This window comes from Ciconia boyciana, chromosome 13 (genome assembly GCF_034638445.1).
Source record: "Ciconia boyciana chromosome 13, ASM3463844v1, whole genome shotgun sequence".
Lineage (NCBI taxonomy): Eukaryota > Metazoa > Chordata > Aves > Ciconiiformes > Ciconiidae > Ciconia > Ciconia boyciana.
In genome coordinates this window covers 13,993,674-14,007,597 of record NC_132946.1, presented here as the reverse complement: position 1 = coordinate 14,007,597, position 13,924 = coordinate 13,993,674, and the positions used below count along the sequence as shown (strand labels likewise).

General features: G+C 36.4%; 1 protein-coding gene across 1 annotated transcript in view; it reads right to left on the bottom strand.

The window, feature by feature from the left end:
• Positions 1-13,924, bottom strand: part of USP7 (ubiquitin specific peptidase 7) — a 77,641-nt gene that overhangs the window by 4,429 nt on the left and 59,288 nt on the right. Inside the window, exons 18-30 of the mRNA XM_072877731.1 lie at positions 13,686-13,791; positions 13,204-13,296; positions 12,235-12,302; positions 10,851-10,951; positions 9,293-9,446; positions 7,910-7,977; positions 6,669-6,777; positions 6,497-6,574; positions 6,017-6,117; positions 5,301-5,400; positions 4,340-4,459; positions 2,940-3,011; positions 1,923-2,013 (exon numbers count right to left, since the gene is read on the bottom strand). Of these exons, the coding sequence (XP_072733832.1) occupies positions 1,923-2,013; positions 2,940-3,011; positions 4,340-4,459; positions 5,301-5,400; positions 6,017-6,117; positions 6,497-6,574; positions 6,669-6,777; positions 7,910-7,977; positions 9,293-9,446; positions 10,851-10,951; positions 12,235-12,302; positions 13,204-13,296; positions 13,686-13,791 (1,261 nt within the window). The remainder of the gene's footprint in view (positions 1-1,922; positions 2,014-2,939; positions 3,012-4,339; positions 4,460-5,300; positions 5,401-6,016; positions 6,118-6,496; positions 6,575-6,668; positions 6,778-7,909; positions 7,978-9,292; positions 9,447-10,850; positions 10,952-12,234; positions 12,303-13,203; positions 13,297-13,685; positions 13,792-13,924) is intronic.

The window sequence follows — 13,924 nt, the reverse complement described above, 5'->3', positions numbered from 1 at the left end:
TGGTCAATGTCAAATATAGAAGAGAACTGCCAATCTTGCTGAGATCATGTGAATTTCTTTTAAAGAAAGAAATGAAGTCCTACACCGTTAGCACCAGCACAATCATTGCTAGAGTGCATCTTTGTAAAAGCAGAGGGACACTATTGACATCAGCTACGTCAACCAAATTAGAGAATGCCAAAGCTTTGGTTCAATCAGTCCAGCACGCGTTAAAATTTGGTATTTGTAGAAACACATGAGCCTCACACCTTGAAATACTACTTAAGATAAGAAGGCATTAGAGCATCATACTATCACCCCATAGGAAAATTTCAGGGGGGAATGAATTCTATCAAAGTGGCAACTTCCCGTGAACTCTCAAATTAAAACCCTTTAATCTCACATTCCCTACAACTCCTACAAACAGTTCAAGTTGTTCTTTTTCCAATTTCTGCCATGTTCCATACTTTTGACCTAGTTACCTGGTTAGTCTTTCGCGCTGTTTTGGCTCCGCTTTGCTCAGAAAGTCCGACAGTTCGTTTCAGACTATTGCCTTCCCCTTCCTGCCCCCAGAAAGATGACTCTCAGAATAAAATCAGGACCCTGCCTGCTCTGAGCACACAAGACAGAGTTTATCTGTCCATGGAGAAATGTCCACCTCTGAGTTCATCATCCAGAGACCCCTCATAGCTAGTGCCAAAAAAGAGGCCCCTCCAGTGATGCACTCCTCTGCTCATGGATGACTTGTGAAGATGCAGGCATTCAAAGTTTTGGCAGGTCCCCTCATACTCACAACCGTGAGCCATAAACCTGGCTGTGAAACATACCACAACAAGAGGGCTTTTTGCTAGGTTCCTGCAAAGTACTCATTAATGGTATTGGTCTAACTCTCAGTGGGTTTTGAAATAAATGGACAGTTACAGGATTTCTTTTACAACTGTTACATAAATCTAGAATGCAGCTTGAAAAAAATCAGAAAACGTTTGGCCCCAGCACAACCTGCCAACAAAAAACAGAGCTCATAATTGTCAGAAAAATAGAACTGCAGAGAGCAAGTTGTCCTCACATTCGTTTCTACCAGACAGAGCAGCTCACAAAAAGGAACACTCAGCTAAGCTAGGGGAAAAAAACCCAATGAATTCAAGGCTTTCAACAGAGCCCTGACTGCAGATTCAAAGGTGCCATTCCCAGCTGAAGCTCTCAAAAGATGACTGTGGTGGAACTGCTGAAGGATTAACCTGGTTTCTCCTATGTGTAAATTCCTCAGAGAATAGAGCTTTAAATATCAGTCAAGTAAACAAGACGGTAGACCATCCACAGGCAAATTCAGAACAGAGCTGCATTTGTAGCTTGGTGAATCACCTCTTCGGAAAAGAAAATCTAAACAGCATCCTATTCACATATGTAATATTCTTGTTAGATTCTTCAGACTCATTCAAGAAAGAACAAGAAGCGTCTTCAATGAATATGAGGATTCAAATACCTCTTTGCAGCACACTTAAAAGAAGAATCTTATGAGAATGCACCTTAATATTTTTTAGTAATATCATGAGCGTGTACTCCAATAACAGCATGAGAATCAAACGTAGAAGGGAGCACATAGTCAATACAGATAAGGTGCAACTGACATTGTAACTCTCTTCCTAGGTATGTTATACTGATATTTTACCCATTTGGTCACTCAAATGCAAACTTTTAACTCACAAGGAAACTAACTAGTTATTTATATGCCTAGAAAATACATATTTGCAGACTAACATATACACTTAACACTGTTAAGTGTGCACACAAGTGTATATAAATACTTGCTTAGTTACTACAAATAATGTATTTCATGTAGAAAGATCACTTTCTGCATTCTGAGTTAAGGATAATCACGTTATAACAACTGGCAGAGCAACTTCAGCAGGTCAAAAGAATAGTCAGGTTGTCTAACAACTCACCAGGTTGGGGCTCAAAATCTTTCAAGTTCACTTCATACTCATCTTCATTGAGATATTGGTGTCGGCCCATCATTACAATTGCAAATTTAAACTATGGAAAGGAAAGAAAAAAAATGGTAAGAAACCACATTAAAATAAAGCCTTCAAGTCTAATTTCATAGCCTAACTCGCAGCTGGTTATAAGTGGTATTCTTCAGGGGTTGGTAAAGGCCAATCCTGTTTAAAATCTTCATCAATGACCTCAACAATGGGATAAAATGAATGCTCAGGAAATCATGAGACTGCATCTGGAATACCGTGTCCAGGTCCGGGCCCTCCAGGGAAAAAGAGATGGCAACAAACTGCAGCAAGTACAGAAATAGTACGTGCACAGTACAGTACACTGAAAGTGTCCAGTAAGACAGGGGGCTGGAGTCCATGGCATACAAGAAGCTAAGGGAAATGGGTTTCTTTAGCCCAGAGAAGAAAAGGCTAACGGTGGCATCTACTGAAGACTGTTACACAGAAGCAGACTCTTCAAGAGCTGCACAGCAAAAGGACAAGAGGCAACCATCACCAGTTGCAAAATGAAAAGTTCTGATTACACGTAAGGAAAACAAGTGTCTTCACAATGATATCAGTGATGCTCTAAAATACACTGTCCAGAATGTGACAGAATTCCCATCCTTGGGAGTTTTTAAATTGCAACTAGGTAAGACACTGAGCAACCTGACTTAACTTCACACTAGTTCTGCTCTGAGCAGGAACCTGAAGTGGGTGGCCTCTAGAGGTCCTGCACCATCTAAACTTTTCTAGGTTACTTTAATGTTTTGCCAAGTATTTCTTTTGATGCAGGACACAAATACTGCTCCTACACACCCTACCTAATTATTCTCAGAAAAAGCATTATTTAAGTCAAGCAACTGTTCCACTGATCAAAATCTACACTCAGCCCAAATCTGTGGTGTTCCAAATTCTTAAAATAAACTCATTTAGAGTCTACAGTCAGCAATAAAAACTCTCTCAACTTGCCATTACCTTTTCAAATTCTTTTTCTTGTATGTCCAGCATTGTCTGAATCCGCTTCATAACCTCTCTGAAATGTTCACCCTAACAATTACAACAAGATTTTTAATGTCAAAAAAATCTAGGAAAAAAAGGGATGCTGTTAATATTTCCTGCTTCAAGCTTCATTGAAATACATTGCCTTAGTCTCTCAGTTATTTACAAAATTACCCAAGTGTCAACAACATCCACTACAATACAGAATAACAACATACAACTTGCTATAAATTCAGCAAATGTAAGTCTCATTGATTTATCATTATGCAAACTGTCCCATAAATCAACCAAGCACTGCTAGTGATATGTGCAAGTCAGGATAAAGTTAAGAAACAAAGTTAAAAAATTAGCAGCAAAATAGGAATTTAGAAAAAAAAATTACATATCTTTCTAAGCATATTACTTTTTAAAACCTCTACACCTGTGATGCTCCCCCTCAATTAGTAGCTTTTTGTAATATGTTTCTGCATGCTGTGTATGTAAACTGCCGAAAAAAAGTGATGGATACCATCGACTTAAAAGATCAATAATATGATCACAGACCAGGAAAAGGCAGTGCAAATCGTTTCCACCAGAAATCAACACACAGGTTTTACTCTACATCGATCAAAAATATGGAAATATAGTAAAATTCTATGGAATGCAGAGATGTGGACATATTTCTCATTCCAAAGCTTTTAGAAAAGTAGGTAATTTTCATACAAACTAACATACATGAAGCAGAAAATGTTTAGAAGCAAATTGCTAACTGCCCCCAGAAATACACTTTGATATTAAAAAAATTAGTGCGACATTCAGTTGGAGCAGCACCACATAAAAACTTAAGGATTTAAATTAAGCTTTCAAAATTAGCTTTCACTCTTGTATTATCTTCCAGCCCTAGAAGATAAAGCATGTCAAATTAGAGAAGTTATGAAATGCAAAGTCATCTTAGAAAATGTTCAAGAAAGCAAACTCACTTTTCCTAATCACGTGTCTCAGTAAGAAGCCAAGCAACCACGGCCTAGCCACTTTTGCCAACAAGTGTGCATCGCAATTACTAAAGTGGTATTAGAAATAGGATTCTAGGTTTGTTGGGGGGGATTCTGCGGCACAGTTAGTATTGCTTTGATAGTATGTCAAGTCCCTGGCTGATGCTGAATGCCTACTTTCTAGATATTTCACAGGCTCACTGAAACACTAAACAATCCATATATGCAAAAGAGAACCGAGATAGTAAATGATTTAACCATAAGAAGGCATACATAGGGCAGAACATTTTATACAGGAGCAATATTTTCCTATACACTTTTTATACTCATCAATTTCTTTGACAGTACTTTAAGAAAACATCATCAGTGTAATCCCATGGGGAGAAAAAGGGAGGCATGCTGTACCTGGTGTATCCTCAGCAAGAATGGAATTCCAAATGTCCCAAAAACCTCTTTGTGGAAATGTGCCACTGTGATTAGCATCTCGTTTTCTTTATCTATATCTACCTGGTCCAGAGGAATTTCCTAGATCCAGACATAAAATTATGGCTGCAATCAGCTAAAACTTCCCCCAAAAGTAACTTATTAAGTAACTAAAAGCATAACTGATGTGCTGTTACTGATGTAAAACAAGTCTATTTAAAAACAATTAAAAGAACCATACTGTTTGACAGAGTCTTTTTACAAGAGTCATTCATCGCTGGCATGACAGCATTTCAGCTTCCTCTACTCAGGAAATACTCTCCTGACTTCCCTGAATGCCTTTTTTGACATGAAATCTTCTATCAGCTGTAGTAGTAGCTGATAGGAATATCACAGACTACTTGTCGTCTCCTCATAACAGTTTACATTGGATTTTTTTTTTTAAATTTCTGATCTTTGAGGCAAGTTAAGAGATTTGCATGATGAAGTGTTTAGGAAAAAAAAAATCACGACAAGTATCAAAATTTGGCTCAAGAAGCTCAAACTTAACAGAAAAGGAAACAAAGTCTTCTAAAATACTTAAGTTTAGAGTATGAAAGTGGGTTCTAAGCATAAACATTTACATCATGAGTCCTCAAACAAACCTTGCAATTATTGCTAGGGCAGCAAATGTCCTATGGACAAGCCCTTGCCAAGTCTTCATGTATTGTTATAATAAACATACATAGAAATTTAAAGAATGAAATCATTATGGGGAAGCAGATGGAACAAAGGAAAAATTTTAGAAGGATTATCTTTAAAAATACATATATATTATCACATAATCTAGCTTGCTGCAAGTATCACAGTATTTGAAAATCAGAATCCAGAAATAGAGAATTACCACTTGAGAGAGTTTCTTCTCTCAAAGTTTTAAAAGCTTCTTTAAGAAAGTAATATTTACCTCTATTCGAAACGTTCGACTTGTTGCAGGTGACAAACACTCTAACAGCTCATCTTCCTGATGGACACCAATTATTTTGTAACTTACAATTTCTAGCAGCCTTAAAAATAAACAAACAAACAGGAAAAGCATTAAAAAAATAAAAATAAAAAAATAAATCAATGCAACGTTTCTTTCTCAAGCCTTCAGAAGGATTAGTGTAGTCAGGTTGTAAACAGATACTACTACTTTATTTGTAAAACTTAAAATTCAGTCTTTAGTAAAAATTAAGCTGTAAAGTTACAAGAGGTTAAATTACTTCTGGCTCATGGCAAAAAAAGCCAGTATATGCAACTACAAGACAAAGGTTTTTTTAATTTAAATTATTTTTTTAAACTCTTTTCAAGACCTCACTTTTAAGTCCTAAGAAGTGAACAGCATGAATTGCTTGAACTGGAAACAATTATTAAATTGTGAGTTAACAAATGCAATGGATGAAACTTAAAGTTACATCCTTGAGATGCTTATTAAATACAAAATAAATAATTATATAATATTTATATCCGTAGTTAGTAAGAACTCTCTTAACAATGTGAATCTGGAAGCTTTTTATTTTTAACATAGTAGCAGATTTCATTTGATAATAATGGTTTCCACAGTATTTTAAATTCTATGGATACTTTTCTGCATAAAATCCACATGATCACATAAAAGAAATCAAAATCTTCTAGCTTTACCTTAATTTCCCTGAACCTTTTTCAGAGAGTTCTACAACTTTTTTACATTCTTCTAACAGGTCCCGCACACACCCATGTTTATCTGGATATACTGTTATTTCCTACAGAATTTGAAACACAAAAATAATTAGAAAACCTGAAAATGTAAACAACCATATTAAAGCACAGAATACACTGGATTCTTCTCTTCATCAAAAATTCATCTTTAAAAGATAACAATTACTAAAGTGAACAGCTATGTTATCTTCAAAGCTTTTGTTAAGAACTGGCACAATTTTTCTAAATTTATTTTTTATGGTTTTTTGGTGTTTGGGGGTTGTTTTTTTTTGTTTGGTTGGTTGTTTTTTTACATAAGGTACAACTTTGTTCTAATTTTGTGTTCTTCAGGGACAACAGAACATGTGAACTGCATCTTAATCACAGCCATACCAGCTTTGACAGAGAAATGATAGCAAGTGTTTAACAGCCAGCCTCACTCACCTCTTCCCTAAACTGGCTATTTAGCCATATGCATTTAAAACTTCTTCTGTTTTCAAAATCAGTTATTTTCATTTTGAGCTTAAGGAAGAAAAGAAAAACACTTTAGGCATACTTTGTATAGGGCAGAATTATTTTTTTTTAATTCACACCAATAAAAACAAAAGACTCTTACCTGTTGATAGTAAAGTTTTTTAGGTTGCCTAGGCTTGAAGAACTGCAGAAGATCTCTTAAAGTACCTTCATAATTATGTCTAAGAGGATTACCAGGGCCATCCCTATAACTACAGAAGGAAAAACATAAATATCTCTTTACAATCCATCACTGCTCAGTAAATCGAAGTACCAAGTACATTTTTATTCCTGGCTCCCAGTTTCATTTAATTGCTAGCACAGCCTAAGCAGCATTATATTCAGAGCTTTAGCGATTTTTAAAAACAAGTGAGCGTATGGGAACAGAAATACCATTCACTGTGCATGTTAACTCTCTTGAATGTTTATAAGCTCGCCTTTAATGCTGCAGGGTGGCAGACCTACATTCCTCTGAAACTACTAATATAGCAGCACATGCTTTAGATTGTGAAAGGTTAATTTGTGGAGCCACATGACACAGCAAATTCCAGAGTGACCACAGCACTGTAAACTATAAAGAGCTACTCAAATTACAACAGGCTCACTGATGATGAAGGGAGATACCTGCAGGTTAATAAATAACAATCTACATTTACATGAATATAAAAAGATGATGTAATTTTTGTGTGTGCATTATTCCTGCAGCACACATATATAACTACTAATATGCTGTTTTCTGCTATAGTTTTATAGAGATTCAAATCAAGTTTTACACAACTGTGCCTGAGAACACCACTTTAAGCAGAAATGCCCCTTTTAGCAGCTGTGAACTTGTTAGATCATTGTCATCTTCATAAAACCTCATTTGCAGACTCTGGGGGAGGAGGGGGAAAATCAGTGAAGTAACTCCTGCATTTAAACCTGTAAAATCAGCAAAAATCCTGCTTTTATGTACACTTGTTTCTGCTCTCCTCCATTCTAGAAATCTGCATTCACTGAAACAGCACTTCCATTAGCTTAATAATTTGTCCCATACAGTAAGGCTTTGAAGTAATTAAAGATTTTAGAAATTTAAACTGTGATCCTTTAAAATGCATCTTTTTTCAATGACATTTACTAGAACTCTTCTGAAATGTGCAATTCTTTGAGGCTGTAGAGCCAGCCATTGCAATACTTAAAACTGTCTATGCAACTTGCTGTGCATGCCAGAATGCTAACATTTTACTGGTAAAGAATTACTTTACAACCTGGAAAAAGCTGCAAAGTAACTGCTACCTACCTCTATTTGGGCTAAGCATTTTGAAGAATAGTTTAGACACAGAACACTAAGGAAATTCATCTTACCCTTGGGACTTGAAAAACTGTAATAGCATTGGATCCGTATTAAGTCTTTGCGCAACTGTCTTTGCAACCTGCAAATAAAATTTTTTTTGTAAGTTCTGAATTATTTCAGACAGTTATGACATTGCTCTACAATCACACAGTCATTCATTACATGTCAAGAACATTATGTTACTGAAATTCTGAGAGATACTCACTATGTCTACTTCGCCAAGGCAAAATAAACTAGTATATTTAGCTTTTGAACAGCTGACACAGAATAAGATACATGGGGGTGGGGTGGGGGGGTGGGAACTGCGTGTTTTATTACACTAAATCACTGTCACCAATAGGCCACGAAATCCACAACAATAGCTCTACTCCTCTTTTGGGTTTTGTTTTTATTGGTTTTTTAAAAAATTATAGTATTACTGGGGAAATAAGTAAGATGTGCTCTTTGAAAATTCCCACTGTTCTTTAATTCACTCCAAGGAAGTTAGCTTGCTGGGTAATATCAACACATTATTCCCATCAGTATATTTCATGTCACTGCCTCACAAAAAGCATAGGGATCCTCTGCCTATTTTTCCCTTACCAGAAGAAGCTATAAAGAACTTACACTTCAAGTAAAAATGAAAAAAGAGAAAGTGAGTTGCAAAAAGCAGGCAATGAGAACAGCGTAGCAAAAGTCTTCCCTGACCTCCCCTGTATAAGCAGGTGCTCAAAGCTCCTGCCTTTGGTGACATAAAATAAACTTGTCTGTTTTTAAGTGATCTTTTTGACACTGACAAAAGCAACTGCAGGAGAACTGTAGGGAGCCAAATCTAGCCAGGCTCTTAATATATCAGACCAACTTTATTTTCATTTTTTTTAAAGTTGCATTGTCCAGTTTTCCTCTTCTAAACACCCCCTGGTCAGCCTTTATGAACACAACAGGTTTGACCTGCTAGTGCCACTGAACATTAAACAGCATTGTGTGAAGAAAGCAATACAGCTTGGTTTACTAAATGAATATTGTTGGTGATACTACAAGCAGAAAATAGGTATCACTAGATTCCCAAGGTATTTTTCCTTTAACAGCTAAATAAGTTGAGCAAGTTTTACCTGTCACTTAGAAAGCAAACACTTCATTTCATTAGAATATAATTTCCCTGACAGAGCAGAATGGCATATCAAGAAAGAACCCTATTGTCAAGTAACTCATTATTAATAAAACTGGGATTTTTTAGAGTATTTGCTTCTCACAAGCATTAGTGGCTTCCTTAAATTTTTCATTAGTACAATGCAAAAAGTGTACAAGAACAGATCTACTCTTTTCTAAAAATATGTATAATGTACTTGAGAACTAATGCAAAAGTTACTTTCAGAGCAAGGAAACAAAAGCAGAGAAATAAATAGGACACATGCCTGAAAGTAATTCATCCTATTGGATAAAGTAACAACAAAGCCTGGGTCATTGGGGATGGTTTTATCACAGAAAATGACATCCACGCGATGATAGAGGTCTCGGAAGTATTCTTTAGCTGTTGGTAGTTCACTGTTATCATTTTCTGGGTCATCCCTACAAGAGCAAACAAATGATAATACCGTTACATATCCCACTGTTACGCATACAAGCAGTTAGGGCTTTTAAAAACATGTTCTACAGTAAGTCAGCGACAGTTGAGAGATACAGAAATAAAGTTTAGAAACCTTTTTAAAGAGCCACCACTCGTACACAGTAGAACCAATACAGTCAGTAGTGACCCACACCCCTGAGTATTTCTGTGCGGTGCAAGGGCAAACGCGCTTGCACGCTGTGCTCGCTCATTTGGCAATCTGGCAATACTCTGATTCCAGTTGTTTCACAGCGGCATTCTAACAGTAGTCTTCCCTCCCCTCCCACCCTGGCACATTACTGCATGTCTGTATTAACGCTGCCACAGCTTTCCATATACTCCTGTATTAACCGTTTTGCACAGAAGCCAGATGTACAATCGCACTCCTTGATACCACAGAAACAAAACAGTCAGCGCAGACGCTGGTTTGGGTCACTACTGACTGGTACCCCTATCTTCTCAGCAGAGAAATAGCACCAGGGTACAAGCTGTGCACTTACCCAGGAGTCAGCAGCCAGCCAAAGGTGCATAACACCAACTGGGTCAACAGGGAATGCGAGTTCCAAGGCATGACATGAGAAATACATTCATCTCACATAATCTGGGGTAAGAGTGCTGAAGATAGCCTAGCTGGCTTCCACCCACTGTCAGCCCATGGAGAGAAACACAGCAACACAGTTGGGTGTGACCATCAGGAGTGAGAGCATAGAAGTGCTGATTTATAGCCCTGACAAGCTTATGAAAGATCCCTTTAACGGATACAAGATGCAGGAGTTCTCCTTTTGCCTTGGAGAAAACTCCAGTTGAAGCACCAGTACACCTATGAGTTGCATACGCTCAGGCAAATCAGGAACATCTCATCACCGTGGACCACTATGAAACTTATTGTGAACATGAGTAAAAAGAAAAAAAGGGAAAGCAGTTTAGTTCAGTTCTAGGCTGAATGGAGCTCCAAGCCAAGAGCCTTGTACAGTGGTAATGGTACAGAGCCCGAGATCTGAAATGCTGGTAGGCTCTTCAGTGTCTGAGTTACAGTGGCTCCAAGTAAAAAGCTGCAGAACTCAGACGCATTGCTGAACCACACTCTTTGGTAATATTAAGCCCTATTTTAGGTTATTAGTTTTCTAAACTAGGATGAAACCTTTTTTCACTTAAATAATGTGGCATGTGATAATTAAAATACTACCAATATTTTTTCATTTTTCATTTCCCCTTTGAATAAACAAATGAGAACTGCTGAGAACATGTCTACTGTTGGAAAATTACACTTTGCTCTTGTTAAAAATGCTAAGGTAAAGGAAGTTCTGCTTTCAAAGTGAACCAGGTGATTTAATTGCAATGATAAGCTGGCCCCTTAAAATACATACTTCTGAAACACTATGATGTCGCCATCCATGAGTTCATCAAGAGCTTTATCAAGAGATACATCATAGTCTTGAATCCTTTCTGTTAAATTGGGTTTAACTTCCTGCAATAAAGAACAAAAATTGTTGATCACAGAATAAACAAAAGACAAAAATAAAGGTCACAACAGTAAAGAAATCATCAGATAAGGTAACTTTTATCTTCTTTCAATTGAAACAAATGGATATATGTGTAAATTAAAGGTAGTCTTAGCTAAGGTCCAGATACATCTAATTGCTATTGATAAAGCTGGCTGCTCATTTTTACCTTTGGAGTCTCACTCAAGTTATCTTACTTTTGAAAAGTATTTTATCATTCAGCATTATCTTGTTAGGACTGAAAAGTTTCCAAAATTCAGAGATTAATTTTCTATTGATGCAGCTTCCAGGAAGCTTGGAGATGACTGATTACGCTCACCAATTTTAATAGTGCAGAACTTTTGTAGAGCAATTTGCTTGTCTTTAAAAACAAACAAACAAAAAAAACACAACAACAACAACAAAAAACAAAAAAAAAAAAAAAAACCAAACCACAACAAAAAAACAACAAAAACACCAAAGCCCATATTATAAAACATCTATATGCATATTACATATTTATACTTGTAGGTTGACCTCCTGGCATAAAAGCACCTGTCTAAACAAACTGGAATCAAGCTGCAACCCTGACCTGCACAGAGTAGAAGTACCTGACAGTTCTGCTTTTTAGCATGGAAGTGTGCATGCTCGCCTGGAACCACCAGAGAGAGCAGCATGACTGCTAACAAACATCACAATTAAAAAACCAATCCCTCGTTCTTACTGTAGCAAGGACTTTGCCTTGGCAAGATCTGCATCTTCAGCACTCAATAAATACAGCAGTTATAAAGATTCACCATTTCTGTATTTGGGCAGAAACGTCTTCGCAGACTAAGTATTTTGTTTGTTGACTTCTAACTTAGGGAAGGAAGGAAGGAAGGAGCAACATTTTCTCAACTCTGCTGTCTTAAGGGGGGCACTGAAAATACAATGGCCAATAATGTTAGCAGCATTAGCTCCTTTAACACTGCGACTCAGAGGATATGCACAGATTTAGCACAGCAAAGCTGCTCATGTAGGACTTCATGCAGAGATTTTTTGGTTTTAAAGCCTCACACTTCTAGTTGTTTAATTTTAAATCTCTTTTGAAGTTAACTATCTGCTGATACTCTCTTGCAGCACTGTAGACTTCAAAGCTACAGGTTACAGAGTGCTTACGGTTTATAAATTACCATTGTTATGAGCAACCTTCTTTTAACCGATAAAGCTTCTTTTTCTCTAGTTATAGAATGTAAAAGACAAAAATGTTACAAAGTCTATCAATCCAAACCTCATAGAGGATAAGGTTAGTTTCTTGTGGAAATCCTGCTCTCTCACACATAACTGGAAGCAAGTCACCTATTGGAAAAGAAAAGGAACGTGAAATGCATTGCACTTTAACTGCTAGTGAGACCTCCTGCAAAAAGGAGATAACCTATTTTTCTACCCTGGATAAATAGTTTAAAATGCCTAAGAAAGAGAGCTTTCCAGGTTAAAGCTTCCCTTATTGACATTCAACCCAGAGATAGACTTTGAGGTTTCCTTCTACTTCATCTGAACAACAACAAAAACATGTGCAACGCCATCCAAGATCAAAGAGATGAAATAACACTGTTCCTTCCCCAGAGAAAAATTTTAATCTCTTAAAAAAAAAAATTTAAGACAGCTAAAATACAAAATTAGAAAGCATGTACAAGTTAACAAATATGAGACATTCAAAATGACAAATCGGAGTATTTTTAGTCAGTGGACATTCGCTGGATTCTTTAAATGGACCCATATGAAAACCAAGGCTCACGCCCAATTCAGCCTGAGTTGCTGCTCTCAGGCTAGCATAGTGAAAAGTTGTACAAAGTTATTTTAAAAGCAATTGCAGAAGTACATTCCACAAAAAAAACTTGAAATAGAAGGAAAAAAAAAACTGCACTGGGGACCAATATCAAATCACAAAGCTTTACAGCAAGTCTGAAACAGCTGTTCATGTTCAGGAACAGTTGGTGAATACAGCAAACCTGTAACAAAAAAATTAACTGACAGCCAACGGTGTATTAAGGCAACACTCTCAGCCTTGCAGAAAGTTTCACTGACACAACATGGGGAAGAAAACGATGAGGTGTTGGGAGAAATCAAAATTTCTTTCTGTGGCCTACCTTTGATTTCAGTGATAAAACTAATATTAAAAGAAAAGAAAAAAAGATATGCAATCTATTGTCTTTAAAATATTTCAATCATAACAATTAAACTGAATTTTAGAACTCACGTATTTTACAGGATATAGGTGTGTAGATATGTCCACAATAATTCAAACTCCGAGTCTTCGGATCATACATCTTCAGAAACAACATTACATCATCTACAAATTAAGAAACAAGATTTAATTTTAAGTAAGGCTTATGGGGGGGATGATGATCACCTAGATATTTTTCTTCAGACAGTAACAAAGATGTGTCTGATTTATTAATTTGATTAATGCCCTTAAAATAATTCTTAAATACTGAATTTTTATAAATCAACTTTATGTATACATACACACACATTTATTCATTGATTCTAAAAACATGTGAAACGTCTTACACTTGAAGATAAGTGAGGGAAACACTGCATGAGAAAAACTAATTTCAGCATTGCAGTTTGATGGGTATATCAATGTCATCATTGAAAAAAGGAGCGCACAATGTTTTCTGAGATACATCCAAAATAAAAATATTTTGTATTTACTCAAGTTTTAGCATATATGCTTACGATCTTTATCAAACTTGGGTAATGTTGCTCCAGTAGCAGCCATCTCTGGATCTACTGTTTCCAAAAATATTGTCCATGGATTTTCATTGTCACTGAGCTCAATCATCTATGTAGAAAGATGTGGAAGAAGAAAAAAAAGTCTCTGGAGAATATAATATAACCTGATATCTGCATTTTCATCAGGTACAAGAACTTTATGACATTCTATGAGGAGAACTTTTTTTTTTTAGTTGCGTTAA